The sequence below is a fragment of the Erithacus rubecula genome (assembly GCF_903797595.1).
Source record: "Erithacus rubecula genome assembly, chromosome: 2".
In the NCBI taxonomy this organism is placed as follows: domain Eukaryota; kingdom Metazoa; phylum Chordata; class Aves; order Passeriformes; family Muscicapidae; genus Erithacus; species Erithacus rubecula.
The window spans coordinates 107,725,526-107,743,540 of NC_136685.1; the positions used below are offsets into that span (position 1 = coordinate 107,725,526).

Sequence of the window (18,015 nt, forward strand, 5' to 3'; positions counted from 1 at the left end):
GTTTGGAAAAGCCTAAATAATAAAATGTATCACTGTAGGTTTTAGCAGGAGAAAAATTACCTGTTGTAGAAAAATACTTCATTAAGAAATATTATAGAGTGGTAGACTGGGATAAAAAAATGGCATATGAGATGAGCATAGGTAAGAATTCAAATGTTGTGTTCATCTCCAGTTAAATTCATTATTCAACTGGTGCCACAGTGAATTGAACCCTCTGGACTTAGAGCAAACAAGGGGCCATGCAGTTAACAGTGGTGTCTGAAAGAGGTGTGAGTGACAAGGCTGTTCCCAGTTTTAGGTGACTCAGGAATCCCCCCTCTTTCAAGAACCTCCAGCAGAAATGCTATCTAGTAAATATAATTACCATTTTTTAAATCCAGCATTAATTACATTTCATTATTTTTTCTGTTAATTAGTTCATATATTTAAATTTCAGCCTTTTTAGCGTAATGCTGTAAATAACTTGTGTTTTCTTGTTCTGTAAGCTTTTCAAATGATTTTCCCAAAGGCAAAATAGGGATCTCTTAAAAGCTCTTAATTGTCTCACCAGTATTTCATGGAGAGAAAAGCTGTTTTCAGACGTAAATAATTTGACAAATAACCAGGGGTAAAATCAGACATGGAAATGAATAGGATAATCCTGAGGGAGGGAGATCAGAAGAGCAGAGGTTTGAACAGAAAGGATTCTACTACAGCTGCATTTTTAGTGCTGTATATTTTTTCATAGCTAAGTCCACGTACACAAATGGAAACCTCAAGGACAGAAGTGTTCTCCACCCAGTTCATTATTTCCTGACCTTGGGAAGATCCACCTCCAGCTGGTGAGGAATGCCTCTAATGAGACATGCTAACATCAAAGGTGATGCAGGGCTCTGGAATTTAATAACCTCTCCTGAGCTCAGAAATCTGTGTCTCACAGCAGCACTGCCCAAGCCACTGGGGTCAAGTGGCATCAAGAGAGCAGAACGTGGGTGAAAGCAGGGAGGCACCAGCAGGAGCCCATGGCTAAGGCAGCCAATTACCAGGAATGTGGTGCTGTGTGAAGGAAAGCAAATTAATGGCATCATGAAGCAGAACTGAGGCAAATGGAGTTTTAAGAGGTACAGAAGGGGTACAGAACCTCTTCAGCTTTGTGGAGCTGAATGGGGAGAGTGCTCCATGCTGAAGGAAAACACCAGAGAGGAAAACCAGCTCAAGGTTTCTGTACCTCAGGGACAGGAGATAGCCTAGTGCTGTTGGTACAATCCCAGTGTCTTGCTTCCCTAATCCACGGGCAGCTGTGACTGCTGCACTTTGCTCCTCATCAGAGGAAATGCAGAGTGTGCTCTGTAATTCATCTTTCTGACCCAGTTCATGGAAACACTGCTGCACTGGCAGGATCTCCCCTGACAGAAGGCATGTCAGCGAGAGCTTTTGCTCAGTCTCACTCCAGTGGCCACAACAGAAGTGAGTACCAAAGCTATTGTCCTGCTAAGTGCTGTTCTTGCTGGAATACTCAAGGCTTGCTTTTAGGAAAATAACAATCTCTTTCCTTTACATGCAGCAAATAGCAAAGGGAAATTCACAAACAGCGTTGTTAGACAGTCTTGGAGTTCACAGATAAATGTTCTGTGGCTAAACAAGAAAAAGAGCTGAATTGCAATACTAAGTTCCCATGAATTTTCTTTGAAAGGGAGTATTTCTCTGACACCCTTTTAAGAGTTAAACTATGGAAAATCTTAGGAATGGCTATTAAATTTAAAAATCAAGATAAATACTTGGTCTATTTCTGATCACATGGGTTGGCCTGCCACAGTAACATTCCTCCTACCTGTCCAGCTGATGGAAAAATAACAAAAAGCTGTAGGCTCCTCTCTCCTCAGATGAATCCCAGTATCAGATGTGACACTTTTATCAAATGTTTCACCTTTTAATTACTGTCCACGTAGTTCTCCAAGAAAAGTGTGGATATTTTAGCCTAGAAATGGTCAATAGCTGTTCTTGCAATGAACACTGTGCCTGACAGGAAATTCTGATGCTTTTGACACTGGTACCCACATAGAGTATTCTTTGTCTGCTGTCTCTGTCCTAATTTTTTGCTATTTACTACAATTGGACACAACCTGTAAAATGTCTGGGATCTGGAAAACATCTTAAATGGACAACACCAACTTTCTCCAAGGCCCTACTGTTCTCTTCTCAAATTTTAAATCAAAATACCCTCATTTTGAGGTTACTTACAATTTTCTCAGGAAGTTCCCTTAAAGTTGATGGGGAATTTTGGTGACATCAGAGCAGACACTATAGCAGGGAAGAAATCTTTGTGAATTGTTGTGGATTTTTCAGTTCTTTATTAATGTTACAGGTGGATTTCCCCTTCTTTGCACTCCCGTGGGACAAAAAATAACTTTCAGCCTGCTGTATTTGTGGGACCTCTAGGAATTCATAGCCATGCTTAAAAAGGCTCAACCCCTCTGACTCATTATTGCCCCATCTCTTCCTACAGTCTTTGTTTGATGGGGAAATGGATTATCTGGGAGCACACATGATTAGGAAGGTGCCTGTCTTTGTCATTGGCTTCCAGTTTTCACTAGACACTGTCCTATCAAGCCATCCCATAGTGAGAACATTCCAGTTTTGGCCGTGATTTCATGACCTTGCTGTGGATCCCAAGCGCACACACTTGCTCCCTGATTTTTCCCGTGTTCTGGAGTCCCCCCAGGCAAAGGCCGTTCACCCAGCAGCGCTGACGGGGAGGCGGAGCCGGGGAGGAGAGCAGCGTCACCTCTTTCCTTTTTCTGTGTGCGAGAGGAAGAGAAAACCACGGCGTTGCATCAGCTAAAAAAGGGCAGGTTGGTTGTCATCTGCCCCCCAAACTGTCCCCTCCCTTGGCTCACTCTGGGCAGGGCTGACCAGAAATGTTTTGACAAAGCCTGACAAGGTAAGTGGGGCTGTGCATGGTCACGCTTCCCTGCTGTCTGCAGATTCAAGGTTTTTTTCTGGATGTTCTTTTTCAATTTTTATTTTGCAATAGCAGGTACAGGAAATGATGCCACCACCAAAAAAAGTTCACTGAGAAGATGATGTAACTCTATAAGTTGCAGATCTGGGATCTAGGCACATTTTTAATTTGTCATTTGTAATTTCCATGTCTTCTGTGTAGAGTCTTTGTGGTACATGGGAGATGCAAAAGCAAGGAGATGGGGGTGCTTTACCTGTACAAGAACAAACACTACTTTTCAAACAACAAGGTAATCTCTAAATGTGTTTTTTCAGAAGCAGTAGGCCACACTCTGTATTAAATACTGACAGTGCTGTTCCAGAAAAATGAGATGTGAAAAAACAAGATTGTTCTCTTCGCATTTTTTCAAATTTTAAAAAGGATACTTTTTTTAGTTCCAAAATATTCCTGAACGTACATCCTTAGAATAGTTAAAATAATATTAAAACACTATATTTATTACGTTAATATTTAATATTCAAATAATATTAAAACTTCAATTTTATAATAATGTTTCTTCTCTGTTTCTGGGTCAGCTAACTTGTTGTCAACCCCCTCGGCTTCTGGGATTCATCACTGCAAGTGCAGTCATCAAACTTCCTTTTAGGAGCCTTCCCAGGTAAAAAGTGCTAAAACAATGCAGCCGAATATATCACAAGCTACAGGTTACAGCCCTGTAGAGCTGTGAGTTCTAAGTATTTCCTAGAACAATTCTCCTGGGACTACGCTGAAAATGAAAGCCTTCCGTATTCAGTTCGGGATCAGAGAAATAACTCGAAAGACAAACATTTTAATTCATTTTCAGGGCTGTCTGTCAAACAAGGGCTCGGCAATCAAAGGCTGACAGCTTCCTGTCCTGGGGCGAGTTGTCTCACCTCGCTGAGGTGGCTGCAGTCCAGGTTCTCCTGGCTCTGACTCCACTGCAAACATCTGCCCTGGCAGCGGCTCATCCTGGTCGGTGTCTGTGCCTACCTGAAAGGGAGGTAAATGTTCTCACACTCGGTGGGACAAAGTGGCAGCTGCTTAGAAGGAACTTTAGAGCTTCTTCACAGGTTTTCAGAGCTCTTAGTCTTGTGGGAAAAAAAAACCAAAACAAAACCCAACCCAAAAGCGAAAACAAAACTCCTCTGACCGCTGTCTGGATACCTTTTCTGAAATTTTATCTTGTACTAATCTCCAGTTCAAATAGGGAACTGTAAATCATCCGAGGTAAAACAGCTGACAGTGCATTTCATATCTAAAATGTAGCAGACTTTCTGCAGGAACGTGATCCACAGCCATGCTGAGCACACAGGCCAACTGCATGATGTGGATGGAAGCAAAAACATCTAAAGCCATTTAATTCAATTTTGAATGCTAGGGAATCTCAGTATTAAATGGTTTCTGTGAGCCAGCTGCTGTTACTACTGCATGGGCTATCAACTTCTACTGGCTGGACTCTAATTCCTAGAATTTGCTTTATGCCAAAGTCATTACTGCCTAATTAGAGCCCGAAAGAAACAAGGGGATGAGCCAGGGAAGTTCCGTGGCACTGTGGGCACAATTGCATGTTTACAGACTGCTGCCAGACACAGGGAGCCGAGCGGGTGGCTGGCCAGGCTTGTACAAAAATGCTTTTGTGGCTGCCTTTAAGGGCTGGGAATTTATTATTGGCAGTTATTTCACCCATGGATCACCAGGTTCTTATTCAGAACCAGGACTGCAGAGTTTTCCTCTGCCCTTCCTTATTTCTTTTGTTTCGCTGAGCTCACTCCAAAGATCTGGTTTGGGAGGGAAAGATCTGGTTTTTGCTGAAAAAATAAAAGTGTGAGAACCAAAGTCATTTAACTATAAAACATTGTCTAAATTATAAAAAGAAAAAATGCAGAAGACAGACTAATTTTACAAGCTCCATAATTTATATTTCTAATCTGTTACTTAGGCATTCCTCATGGGAAACAAGTCACTATTGGAATTGGGTTTTTTCCCCAATTTTAGACATTAGGAAAAATGTATATCTGGTATTTGGGTTAGGAAAAACCTTATCTGTTTAGCTGTTACTTGATTTTTTTTTTCAAAAGCACTTAATTTCAGTCACTTCTATTGCAATGTTTTGTGGGATTTGTTTGTTTTTGTTTTTTTAAATTGGATGTGCAAAACAAAAGGCATTTGAAAAAACGCTGCTGCAATTTAATTTATACCACACAGAAGAGAAGCTGGATTTAGTCTGAGATTTTCTAAAATGCTTTGTCAATGAACCACATAATGTATTAAGCAGATATATAATCCATGCATATTAATGCAGGATTGAATACTGGAAGCACAAGTAGCAGGACAAGGCTCAGGGAAGGGACAATGGATTGGGCCAGCACTCTGCTTGTCATCCTCTGATTCCCCACAAAACCTTTCCAGAAAGTTGGATTTTACCCTTACTGGGTGTGTCAGGATTCCACCTTCTGAGGAGAAACCTGTCCTGCTTCTGGATTCCACTTCCTGAGGGTATGAGTTCTTCCCCTCACCTTTATTCTCAAAAAGGGAAATGGAAGAACATCTTGGTCCTGCACTGAGTTTTTCCTTCACGGGCATCTTTATGAGAATGGAAGAGTTTCTCCCTTCCTCCCTCTCTTCCTCCCGTGCTTTTTTCCTTACAGGTACCTTTATTCTCATAAGGGAAATGGAGAATATCCATTCTGTGCCGAGTTTTCCCCTCACAGGCACCTTTATTCCCTAGGCGGGGAATGGAAGAGCATTTCCCTTCCTCACACTCTTTTCCCTCACGGGTACCTTCCTTCCCTGAGGCGGGGAATGGAAGAGCATTGATCTCCCTCACACTTTTTCCTCACGGACACCTTTATTCCTCAAAGGGGAAAGGAACAGCATCTCCTTCCCGCCCTTTTCCCCTCACGGACACCTTTATTCCTCAAAGGGGAAAGGAAGAACATCTCTTCCCGCCCTTTTCCCCTCACGAGCACCTTCATGGCACAAGAGGCAATTGGAAGAACCTCTCCGTCTCTTCCGTGCTTTTTCCTCACGGGCACATTTATTTTTCTGGGCCGAGTTTTTCCCCCGCGGGCACCTTTATTCCTCAAAGGGGGATGAAAGAGCATCTTTCCTTCCCACACTTTTTCCCCCTCGCGGGCGCCTTTACTCTCCTAAGGGAAATGGAGACTATCCCTCCCGCGTTGAGTTTTCCCCTCAAGGGCATCTTTATTCCACAGGAGGGGAATGGAAAAGCACCTCGCTCAGGGGCACCTCTATTCCCCCCAGAAGGGGGATTGGAAGAGCATTATCATCCCTCAGGAGCACCTTTATTCCCGGAGCGGGGAAGGGACGAGGCTCCCTCTCTCTCCCCCCGTCTCTCTCCCTCACGCCCAAGGCTGAGCGCTGCCCGCAGCCGCAGCTCGCGCGCGCGCGCCGGGCGCGAGTCCTGCAGCGGTTTGGGGCGCGGCCCCGCCCCTTTCTCATCGCGCCGCCATCCCCGCGCGGCGGCGGAGGGATACCCGGCTGCGGGCGGAGGGATCCGCGCGGCGGAGCCGGCCCCGGGCAGGGAGAGAGAGCGGGAGGCAGGCGGGGAGGGAAGGAGGACGAGCAGGGGGGCGAGCGATGCGGCGCGGCCGCGCTGGCTGAGGCGAGGTGGCCCCGCCGTTCCGGAGGACGAGGGTGGGGAGCGGAGCCGGTGCCCAGAGGAGCGGTGGCGGAGCGGCTGGAGAACAGCTGGGGAGGGGTCGGGGGGCGCTCCGGGAGCGGCGAGGGGAGAGCGGAGCCTGAGGGGAGCGGCCAGCGCGGGGGAAGGGCGAGGCTGCGGGGCCGGGCGGCGTGTGCCGGTCGTGCCGCTCTCTGGCGTCGTAGTTTAGTGGAAAAGGGAAGGGCTGGAAAAGGGAACTGATTTAAAATAGCCCCCGATCCCCGCGGCGGTGGCACTGCGGGGGGCAGCGCGGCGCTGGTGCAGCCGCAGCCCGGGGGGCTCGGCTGCCTGAGGGGCGGGGGCGCTGCCCTCGCTCCGCTCGCCCGGGCTCGGGGCTTTTTTTGTGGGGAAGGGGCAGCATGAGCCCGCGGAGTTTGCCTGGAATTTCTCCTTCCTTTCTGAGGCGCTGCCGCTGCTGAAGCAGATTTTTCCTTCCTCTCTCTTTTTTTTTTTTTTTTTATTTTTGTCTGATGCAGAATCCCAGTAGCTAGGCAGCCTCCCTCTTTTCTTTCCTTCCTTCCTTCCACCCCTCCGCTATGTAGGGAGAGGCATCAATGGAAAGGCTGAAATATGCGTAGATGGACTTTCGGATGCATTTTTTCTTGAAAGAGGAAGACAAATCCTGCTTGCCAGTGCACTCACTTTTGTTGCTGTTGCATCGCTCGGTAAAAATGGGGTTCACTCACTCCCGCTGAATCCTTGGAGCATTCCAGAGAGTTGCTGCAGTGAAGGACTTCCCCTTAATTTTCTGCATCAGAGGAGCTGCATTGATGTTAACCATTTTTTTGTAAAATGGAGAACGAGATCTTCACACCCCTTCTGGAGCAGTTCATGTCGAGCCCTCTTGTCACCTGGGTAAGCGTTCATTTTCCTCCCCTCGCACGTCCCCGGTTTATTCATTGTTCGAGCCAGGTGGAGTTGGTGTCACCGTGCTGCTGCTTCTGTTCCAGGTGAAGACATTCGGGCCGCTGGCTGGGGGAAATGGGACCAACCTGGAGGAATATGTGGCGCTGGTGGATGGAGTGTATCTGAACGAAGTCATGCTGCAAATGTGAGTGTGGGCAAGCGCTGCCTTGGGGGAATTTTTTGCTGGCTTATATATCTTCTTTTTTTCTCTGCCTTATAAAAAAACCCCTTCCCCCCCTCTCCCCGTATTGACCTTGGTGAATTACTTTCATTTGTGCGTGACACGGTCATGTGGGGAGTTGAGAGGAGGCTTGGGATGGTGGCAGATCCCCACTCTGCACAGCTGAATGTCCAGGCAATGTATTTTGCAGGATGTATAGTGTGATACAGGCTGAATCACCATTGTAGAACTTACTGGAAAACGGGATGACTGTAAATAGTTTCCCAGATTTCCACTGAGAGGCATAGAAAAGGTTCATCCTGTTTATAAGTCATGCTCATAAAGAAAATTTTGAATAAATTTGCTTGGCTAATAAGGTTCTAATCCATATCTTGGTGCACGTGACCTGCAACTTAAGGATGGCATGCAACTCACACAGGATTGTTCATTGAGCAAAGGGACTGCCCTTAAACTCCTTCATTTTCCACACTTCCAAATTAGAGTGGATAACAGTTGAGCAGTAAAGCTGATGCTTTAATTGTGATGTAGAGTGTTTTCTGGCCATAGCCGACAGAAGAAACGTTTTTATGTGGCTTTATAAACTGTTTATTGAAAACTCTGGTTGTCAGAAAAAAATCCTTTACAGTGGCTCTCTGTTAATCATAATTTTGACTGGAATGTTGCCCACTACTGTCATGCTGGGGAGTAACACTTGTCAGGTGTCTAGTGATATAATCATAAAAGTGTTACTAGTGCAAAAATTTCTACATACTTTTTATTTTTTTTAACATTTTGAGTCTCTGCAGAGAAATACACCAATTTTCTGTGTAGGTATGAGAAGTTGTGGGCTTATGGCTGGCTGGGTACATCCATCAGTGCATGAGCAGCTTGTGGTGGCAGCTGTTCCTCAGGAGCACTGCTCAGGATGAGCATCCTCTGGCTCTGCTTATAGCTTTTATTAATATTTACTGCTTTAAAAGTTTTTACTCTTGGTGTACAGCTTGTGGAATTGACCTGTGTCAAAAGAGCAACACTTTATCACATTCAAGTGGGAATTCGCAGCTTTTTGAAACCAGTGTTTTCTTTGTCACCTACTTCTGTACAACTAAGACTCCCAAGTATTCATTTCTAATACTCAGTCTAATGTTGAAAAACATGGAAAACTTGGTGGAATGGTGCTTTTTGAAAAAAAAAAAAAAAAATTCTGAGCCAATTGTGCCACACTTTAATGAGAATCTTAAGTGATGCATTTCACTGAAGAATGCTACTTTTATTTTCCAATTTTTTTTTCTTGGACTGCATAAAATAAATAGATTGTCAGCTGTGACCACACATTTGATATGTAGAGCTTCTCTGGGATAAAAAAGTTGGACAGCTGGAAGGCAGATTTAGCACTGGAACAAGGTGATTTTGGAGGATATAGTCTTAAACTTTTTTCAGTCAATTTTTTAATGCTGAGTATAAATTGATACCTGATGCATGTATGGAAAATGGAAAACTGGGGAGAAGGAACATTGCCATGCCTAAGGCACTGTGTGTTGAATTTGGCTGTGGCTTTGTGCATCCTTGACCCCATGCCATGATTACTGTACTTAGGAAGCATTGGGTGTATATGTGTAAAAAATACACATTGGAGATGGAAATTTTTTAAAAAAATTAGTTTGGTATTCAGAACTGCTTCAAGCTGGAGGTGTGTGGAAAAGCATTGATGGATGTACCAAAAAATTAATTGTAGAAATATGTCACTACACTGGCAGGTTTTTTGGGAACTGAGATGTATCACAGCTGGTTACTGCTTAGAATTGCCTCTTAGAACTCTGTTCACATTTTGGGAAAGTTCAGTTTGTTTTGGGTTTTGTGCCAGGATTGAAATAGGGGAAAAATTGTTTCATGTTTTGCAGTGTGGTCCTGTCTGTGGTGAAGTCACTGTGGAAACTGTGTTAACTTTCAGTCCTGCTCACTTTGAATATCCACCTATTGAGCAAGTGTCTTCATTAAAAAAAAAAAAAAAACCCACTTCAGAGATTTGACTTTAACTAACCATCAGGACAGATTATTTCAAGTGTTTTCCATTTTTATTTTCCTTTCATTCTTTGCTACCATACATTGAGGAAATGTGGCAGAAAAAAATTGTGTCATGTGACTTCAAAAGAGAAGTGTTTTTCTTCAGAGGGTTGGGGAATTACTTTTGGTTGTTTGTTTTGGTTTTTTTTTTAAAAGCTCAGTGACTTCACATGAAAACTAGAGGTCTGTGGTTAGGAGCTATGGCAGTGGGGACTGTTAGAGGTGCTGTGGTCCTGCTGCACATTTACTTTAATACTTACTTTATTCTTGCCAAATGTTGTAAAAACAAATTCTGTGACCATAAAAGTGAGTGTTAATATTGGATTAGGCATGGTTTGTAAACAGTTACCCAGTCAAAAAAAAAAAAAAAAAGTGGCTTTGTTAGTTAGAGAAGGTTTTTTGTTCAGTTAGAAAAGAGTTAATCCTGTCCTCCATCATCTACAAGTGAGAGTCCAGCATTTGTTTCTCCTTGTGCTTGTCTGGGTCAACTTTATTTTCTACAATTGTAATGATTCAGACAAGGAGGAGAGGTGTCAGCAGGATGTCATGGTGCTGAGATTGTGGGATTTATCAGCACTGAGTTTATTAGTGCCTCATCCATGAGAGAATTCATTAAATTCTTTGTATGTTTTTTTTTACCTTTGGGTGTTTCATGTGAAAATTGCACAGATTCTGTTCAGTGTCCAGTTGTACCTGAAGGGCTCTTCCTTGCTGGAGATGCTGCAGGCCAATTTAATCATTATTTTTTAAATTATATTTTTAATTAAGGAGAGTCCCAGTGTTTCTAGTATTAGCTTCTAACTTGAGAGAATGTCTCTAATTTCCTGTTTAAATTTAGGTCCCCTTCTTCAGAAGTATCTGGTTACTTACCTTCTGCTGGGATCAGTCAGTATCTGATGCTTGTGGATAGAAACCCATCTGTCTTTCTAAATCTGAGCCTTTATCTTGGTGCTCTTTGATACAAAAAAGGGGTCATGCTTCTTGGAAATCAATCAGAGCACGAGAGATCACTGCAGTGGTGCTCTGCTGTGGCAGGGAGGTGGAGGGGCATGCCAGGAATGCTTCATACCTTCACTGCACCTCTGGATCATCATGTTTCTAAAATTATCTTTATCAAGTGCTCAGTGGAGTCTGTTGTGTGTGGTACTGAAATCAGTGAACCAGTGTAATTCAATGGATTAGTCACCTGTTGCACACCCAAGTGCAACTGCAGTAAAATAATACTCACTTGTCCTGGAGATATTTTTCCAGAACCTGATTAACATCACCTCAGGGTTTTTTTAAATAGTCTTAGCACTGTGCTGTTTGTAAACTCCTCTGATCCAAAAGAACCACAGTATTTTTAAAGAAACATTGCTTTTCTGAGTGGTATTTATTTCCATTTTTGATAGGTCTTGTTCTCTGATACTTGTTAACTGAATTCCAGTAGGATTGGGTAAGAAATCATGAAAGTCTCTTAGTGTGAGCTGTGGTTTCCAAACTGACAAGAGTCTTGCTGGTTCCTTTGAATAAAATGAGACAGCTGCAAGTAGTTACAGGATGGGGGCTTTCATTGCATTTACCACCACCATTAATATTTGGTCAAGCAACAAAGACTTGAAACAGTATTTTAGCTCTAATTGTTTTTTTTTACTGTGCTTTGTATTTATGGAAATAAATCTGCTTTAAGGGAGCTATTGGACCAGTCTGTGTGCAGAGTTGGTAATGTACAGAACCAAACTCTGGATCTGAGTTCATTTAATCCACTGTCTGGAAAACCTGGCTGCTTTCACCCCTGTGTGCCATTTATAACTTTGGTCTTAATTACATCAATTAAGTGATACTTTCCATATCATCCAGACATGCTGAAAACTACTTCAAAGATGAAGTCTTTTATTCTTCTCCTGGGTTTATCCCCTTTTACCATTCTCCCAGTGTTTTTGCTGACTGAATCCTCTTGCAGGCCTTTGACACCATCAGATTTTCCAGGTGGACTGGCTGCCTGTTTGCTCCCAGCACGCTGGTGGTGTGTGCCTAGAATGTGGACAGCTTTCCTTGGCTGCTCTTCTGAGCTCTCAGCCTTCAGTTGGGTCCTTTTTTCCAAGCACTTGAGCTTGCCAGCCCATACTCCTGGCTTGCCTATATCTCCTTTCCCTGAAAACTGGACTGGCTCTGCAGTGCAGGAGCCAGCTGCTGGCTCTGTGAAAGAGTCAATCCAATTAACTCCTTCTTGGGAAGGCCAAGGAGGGAGAGGCAGCTTCAGCCAGGCTCTGGAAATGGAAAAGAGTTTGGAGGAAAAGGAAATCAGAGATTTTGGCAGCAGAAGTGGGAATGTGTGCTTTAGGAAAAAAAAGGTCAGATATTGAGTCTGCACCTTTATCACTTCATGGTGTAGATTGACACTTCCCAGATGTGCTCTGCCAGGTTTTCCACAGGTGCAAGGTGTCACCTGGACTTTGTGAGAGCTGTTGCTCCCAAGAGTAGTTCTGCAGCAGCAGGGCTGAGATTTTTCTTCAGGAAAGCTGGATTTGTAACAGTCACTTTTTCTGTGAAGAGGCAAATTCTTTAATAAGTGGTCCAGCACAATGTGCACCAGGATTGTTGGAATTAAACCCTTCTGATTAGAGAAAAGCACTTGGGAGGTGCTTGTGTTTTTCATAGATAAAAGGGGAAAATGCTTGGGTTGATCAAGCTTGAAATGGTTGATCTTGTCTGTTCTGTGTTTTACTAGCTTTTGTTACACTTTTGTACCCTGATGTCCACTTCCCTTCATCCTGTTTTATTTCTGAGCAGGAAACTACTCTGCAGTTCACTCTTGTTCCTTGCAAAGTTTAGGAATTAAATCATCTAACCTTCCTTTACACATCCACTTCTTTCCTCTCTCCTTCGTGTGCCATCTTGGTGATTTTTCTTTGACACTGTCTCCTTATTTCTTTTGGTAGCCTGCTACTGATCCCTTCCTTACTCTATGGTAGTACCTTGGGCCAGGGAAGAAAACCTAAATTAAAAACTATTTTTTAATAAGTACCCAGGTTTCTGTTAAGCCTGTCAACCTGTTCCATAAACAGCCATCTTAGATCTAATATCAAAATAACTTGTCTCAGCATTGAAAGCATTTTGGCAAGGAAAGAACAAACATTCACTATGGCTTTGCAGTTTCTTTTTCAGAGAATTTTGCATTTCACCTTCTCCATGCTGTTTCAAGCACTCTGTGAGAATAACAGCAGTAAAATCCAGAGTTTGAAGTTAGCTGCAGACACCTGGCTGATCAGCTTGTGCCCTTCAGTGGCAGGGCTGTCCTATTTCAGATTTCATGGCTGGTCTGGGCATCTCTCCACCACAATTTTTGCAAAGTATTGCTGTGCTCTGATCTTGTAAAAACTAGCCTAGTTAACTGAATTTGGGTGCTAAATCAAGCTCACCCTGCACCAAATTTGAGATTTACTTCTAGATTTTCCTCATTTGTTTCTTCTGTTCAGAAGGGACTTTTGATTTTTGTGTTTGTTCATATGTCCCTCATTTTTGATTGCTCCTCTCTTTTTTTTCCCCTCTAAGCTAAATAGCAATTTGTTGCCTTCCTTGTCTTTCATAATGCACCACTTTTCCCTAGGTAGCAATTATTTAGGGATCAGGACATTTTTCCAAAATGCTGCTTTGTTAGAGCACATGACTTCAGTGGTCAAGGATTGTTTGGGAGTAGCTGTGTGAGAGTCTCTGTGTTTGTTTACTTTGTTTTAGAGTCCAGTTTTTATCCTGAAGATGCTCCAGAGGCAGTTGCTGTTGAGCACTCTTTGCAAAATGCCTCCCTTTTCCTTTCATGGGATTAATTGATTCCAAGGCTTTGAATTGAAGCCAGGCTACTGCTTGACCCAAGCCCAAATTGTCTGATGTTGTATTTTTGGATGGGAAATTGTAAAAGATGAACTCATAAATGATGCCTGTTGTATTCCTGGCCATTGAGTGAATCTTTGTGTTGCACATTTACAGACACTCCAATACTTGCTTCTTTTCCTGTAGTGACAGAAGACAGTCCACTTAAGTTTATTACAGAATTTTATCTTGGTTTAAGCTTCAGGGGAATATTTGCTCTAGTTTTTCCTCTGTGTGGTATCTTTGTTTTTCTTAAATAAGCCCCTGAGCAAGAAGTGTCTGCTGGAATTTCCTGGTGGCTTGGGAATACAAGTTGCTGTATATTTGGAGTATTGTGTGTGCTGGGCAAAGCCAGAATACAGATACTAGGAGATGTATGAGAGAATGCAGACAAATGTCACATTGTCATTAGTCTAAAAATGAGTGTAGAGAAAGATGAAAATGTGTATTTTATTATTAATAATTTACTTATAGAGGGTTTGTTTCCCTTCATGAGAAAGGAAGTTATCTACAGTCACGGTGTTTCAACCAAAAGTATTTTGTGGAAATCTATGCAGTGCTAATTTTACAACTGAAGGTCTTTCTAGTCACTAAAACTGCAATATTTGTGTAGCTTTGGTGCCATCTCACTTGGCTGCTGACAGATCAGCATTTCCTGTTGTTATTAATGCTGAGAACTGAGGTGTTTACCTGTGGTGTTTACTGTTGTGACTCTGAAGAAGTCATTTTTTTGAGAAGTAGCTTCAGCCAAGTTTCAAGTCAAGAGTAAAATGAGTGAATGCTTTTCCAAGTCTTTCAAAGGAGAAATAATTTTTGGTAATGCTGTGATTATCAAATAAAACCAAGTACATGCTGCTGTGGTGCTGTTACTTAGAATAGAAGAAAAAAACCTTGTACTTACCAATGCCCATTAAAAGTGTTTTTTCTTCAAGCTTCAATAGAAAAGACTGCATAAATGTGTATTGCTTTTAAATCCTGCACAGTAATTTTCCCTTCTGTTAATATTTTAAATGTCTCAGAAAGCATGTTAGCTCCACAAATGTCATTTGCTCAGGGCAATAAGTGTTTATTGTCTTCTGTTTGCTGTGATGACAACTTGCTGTGGCCTTATTCTGCTTCTTTCATGATTTGGTATTTCTTCCAAACTATTGCCTGCACGTTTGCAGGTTGGTTTTTTTAGTTTTTTTTTTTTGTAGTTTAGTTTCCCAAGGTGCTGTGAAAACATTTCCTGGCTGCAGTGCCCTGGGATGTTTGGTGCCAAGTCATGCTGCACCTTGTGATGCAGGTCTGGCAGTGCTTGTGTGTGAGGTTGGTTTTGCTGTTGTCCAGCATTGCATTGTCAAAACTTTAGATTTCATGACCAAGCAAACCAGAAGATGTCCCTTGAAAGATGTTTAGATTTGTTGGAGCGTTTGTCAGACTTTCTGGTTCTCATATATTTTTCCTCAATAAAAAAAAATTTGTTGATGTTTCTTCTAGGAATTATCAAATTTTGTATGTTAAGTGTTCTGTGCTGCTCTGAATCCTATTGATTTTCTTTTCTGTGAGTGACACTTGTTAATTTGGTGGCAGCCAGGTTGCCTTTTGCCAGCTGTGGAGCAGAAGCTGCTCCACATTCATTAATTTACTGTGGGGAGCTCACCCATCAGCAGTGACTCTCTAGGTTCAATTTTTGGCAGAAAGCTGTATTTTTTTTTACATACTACCTTTTAGTGTGATAGGAAAAGAATTGTCAAGGTGAAACAAAAGTAATGAAGTTATTTCATACTATTAGTAGTGGTAAGGACAGTGGTTGCTGTATAAATTTGTAAATTAGGGGATTTTGGTCTTTGCCTCAAGAGTGTGACAGGGGAACAGTTTTACCTCCTTTCTCATAGATTTAACTCACCTGCATCCATCTTCCTTACTGCAGCTAGGAAAAAGAGAACAAAAATAAATGGGGGCTGTTCTAGACTTAAATTTGTTGTTTTATTTTTTTTTAAACCCTGAGAGGAAGAAATGACAGATCAGTCAGCAGACCTGTTGAATGTGCTGTGGCTCTGCCTGGCTGGTGGCACATTCCCATGGAAACCTGGCAGTGTGAGGGGATGTCACTTGACACAGAGGCTGTGCTGTGCAGCAGGTGCCCACCCCTGGAGCAGGGTGACACAGGGGTGGTGAGCAGGACACAGCTCCTGCAGCTCCTGTGCTGGCAGTGCCCTGGCAGCAGTGGAGCTGCTGGCCCAGGGAAGCTGCCTGCATCTGCTCAGTATCCATGGAAATGCTCTTGGCAGAGCTCCCTGGGATCCCACCAGCCACTCTCTTTGGGTTAGGCCACTCGGTCGTGGTTTGGTTGTTTTTTATTCTTAAGCAGACATAGAGCTTCAGCCTCCTAGCAGTTGATGATGTTGGACATAATCCTGGGAAGTGGGGTTTTGTGCAAGGGCCAAGAGTTTTGGTGTTAGGCTGCTTCCCAAAGCTGGCCTGATCACGAGGCAGGAAACGTTGGGTGCAGCTGTTGGGCTTCTGGCACACACAGACAGTCCTTGCTAAGAGCAGACTTAGCAGTGGCCTTAAACTGAGGGTTTAATACTGATTTTGTGGCAAAGGGTATCTCAGTGCTTGGGATACCTTCAGATGTTTGAGCAGATGTCTGCAGAACTACACAACCATTTCAGCTGTGCTTTGGTTTTTGCTCAGTCTTGAGGTGTTGTGAAGCCTGGATTGTCAAATGTCTAAGCAGTTCAAAGATTTCCAATTTTTCTCCAGTTCTGTTTTGACTTTATTGTTTTATCCATAAAAGGACACTGTTGGATTAAATCTCTCTGTCAAACACATTTTGAGCACACTTATTAGTACATAATTAAGATGCTGCTCTATTAGTTGAAGTCTATCCCAAAATTCTTTTATCAGTAATTGCTGTAATATATGACAGATACCAAGAGTGAACCTCAGCATTCCAGCTAAAAGGACTTTGCAGAAAATAAACTTCATTAGGCATGCAGCATTGATGTGCACCAGTGAATGCTGTGCTGCTGTAAGCTAAAGCACAGGGTAGCATTTCCCTGAACTCACCAAACAGACTCAAACAATGGTATATTTCAAATTAGGGTGTGTTATGATACCAGACTTAATCATTAAGCACCATCAAGGAACAGATGGCAAGGGAGGACACAACTGGTTTGCAGTCTGCATAGATTTAAGCACGAGGCCATTAAGCTATCACATTCCCATTTCTGATAGATTTTGGTCAATGAAAAATTAAAGACACATAATCCCTGATTATATGAAGTCTCAATCTGTGATTCATGACTCTGGTAGTATTTCAAAATCACCCAAGTTCTGTAATCAGGAGTTTTAAACTAATGCATTATTGGGATAGATGCTCCTGTCTGCTTTTATTGCTATTGAAATTAATGTATCTTGTCATAAGTAGGTTGCTCTTAAATGTAAAATTGCTTAAGGGTATCTTTTGCTGCTCTGCTTCCTATCGACTTCTAGACAGATTTGCCCTATTTTGCTGGGCTGTTTGCCACTGAAGCAGCTCAGTATCCCCACCTCATAAAAGCAGCAGTTCAGAGCATGGATGGCCTTAAAAATGTTTCTAGTAGCCACCAGAATCCTGGGGTTTAAAAAGCTGCTTTTTAAAGCTGTGTCTCAAATTCCTTCTGAAATGGACCTTTTGATCTTCAAAATTATTGAATTTGCATCCTGTGTTTCAACCAGTTTATTTCAGTGTCATTTGGCCTAATGTACTCTAATAAACAGAATTGTTTTGCATTAATAAAATAGAAACATTTTACTGGTCATAAAGTTCAACAGTTCAACATAATGGTCCAAGTAAAAAATATGTATTAAATTAGTTTTCAAGAACTGTAAATGAATTTAAAGATACTCTTAGAAGGTTTTGTCAGTTCAAGTTTAGAATTTCTTCTTTCTGTATAAAAAATAGTTGCACATCAGACTCCTTGTGTAGTAAAAAATATTAGTAAAAAATATATGCTATGACTTGGACCAGCCTGAAAAATTCTAGTTCTAGAAAGGTGGATATAAATGAGTGGGTGAAGAGGAGGGAGCTGTGCCAAACACCAGCACAGAGCTCACCTGGTGGAAGAACCCCTTGGTTTTCAACGTTTATTTTCATTTTAGTAGGTAGCCCATAAACAGTCTGTGTTCCTAATCAATTAATGAGATAATGTGGTTAGAAAGGTCTCAATTACTGCAGCACAGAGATGAAGTGCTGCTTGCACTGGGAGGTGCTGAGGGCAGGGTTTCACTCTGGGAAGCAGTGGAAACAATTCTCTGTCCAAATCACTCATCCTAGTCATGGCTAACATGTATTAATTGAGAGTGTCAAAGACAACTGACTTCCCATGCTTGGAGAATAATGAGCCAAGAGGACATTCATTACCA

At 42.5% G+C, this 18,015-nt stretch overlaps 1 protein-coding gene across 1 annotated transcript in view; it reads left to right on the forward strand.

The window, feature by feature from the left end:
- Positions 1 to 6,483: 6,483 nt before the first annotated feature.
- Positions 6,484 to 18,015, forward strand: part of CCDC88A (coiled-coil domain containing 88A) — a 57,872-nt gene continuing 46,340 nt past the window's right edge. The window contains exons 1-3 of the mRNA XM_079331953.1: positions 6,484 to 6,592; positions 7,121 to 7,499; positions 7,595 to 7,695. Of these exons, the coding sequence (XP_079188079.1) occupies positions 7,437 to 7,499; positions 7,595 to 7,695 (164 nt within the window). The 5' untranslated portion in view covers positions 6,484 to 6,592; positions 7,121 to 7,436. The remainder of the gene's footprint in view (positions 6,593 to 7,120; positions 7,500 to 7,594; positions 7,696 to 18,015) is intronic.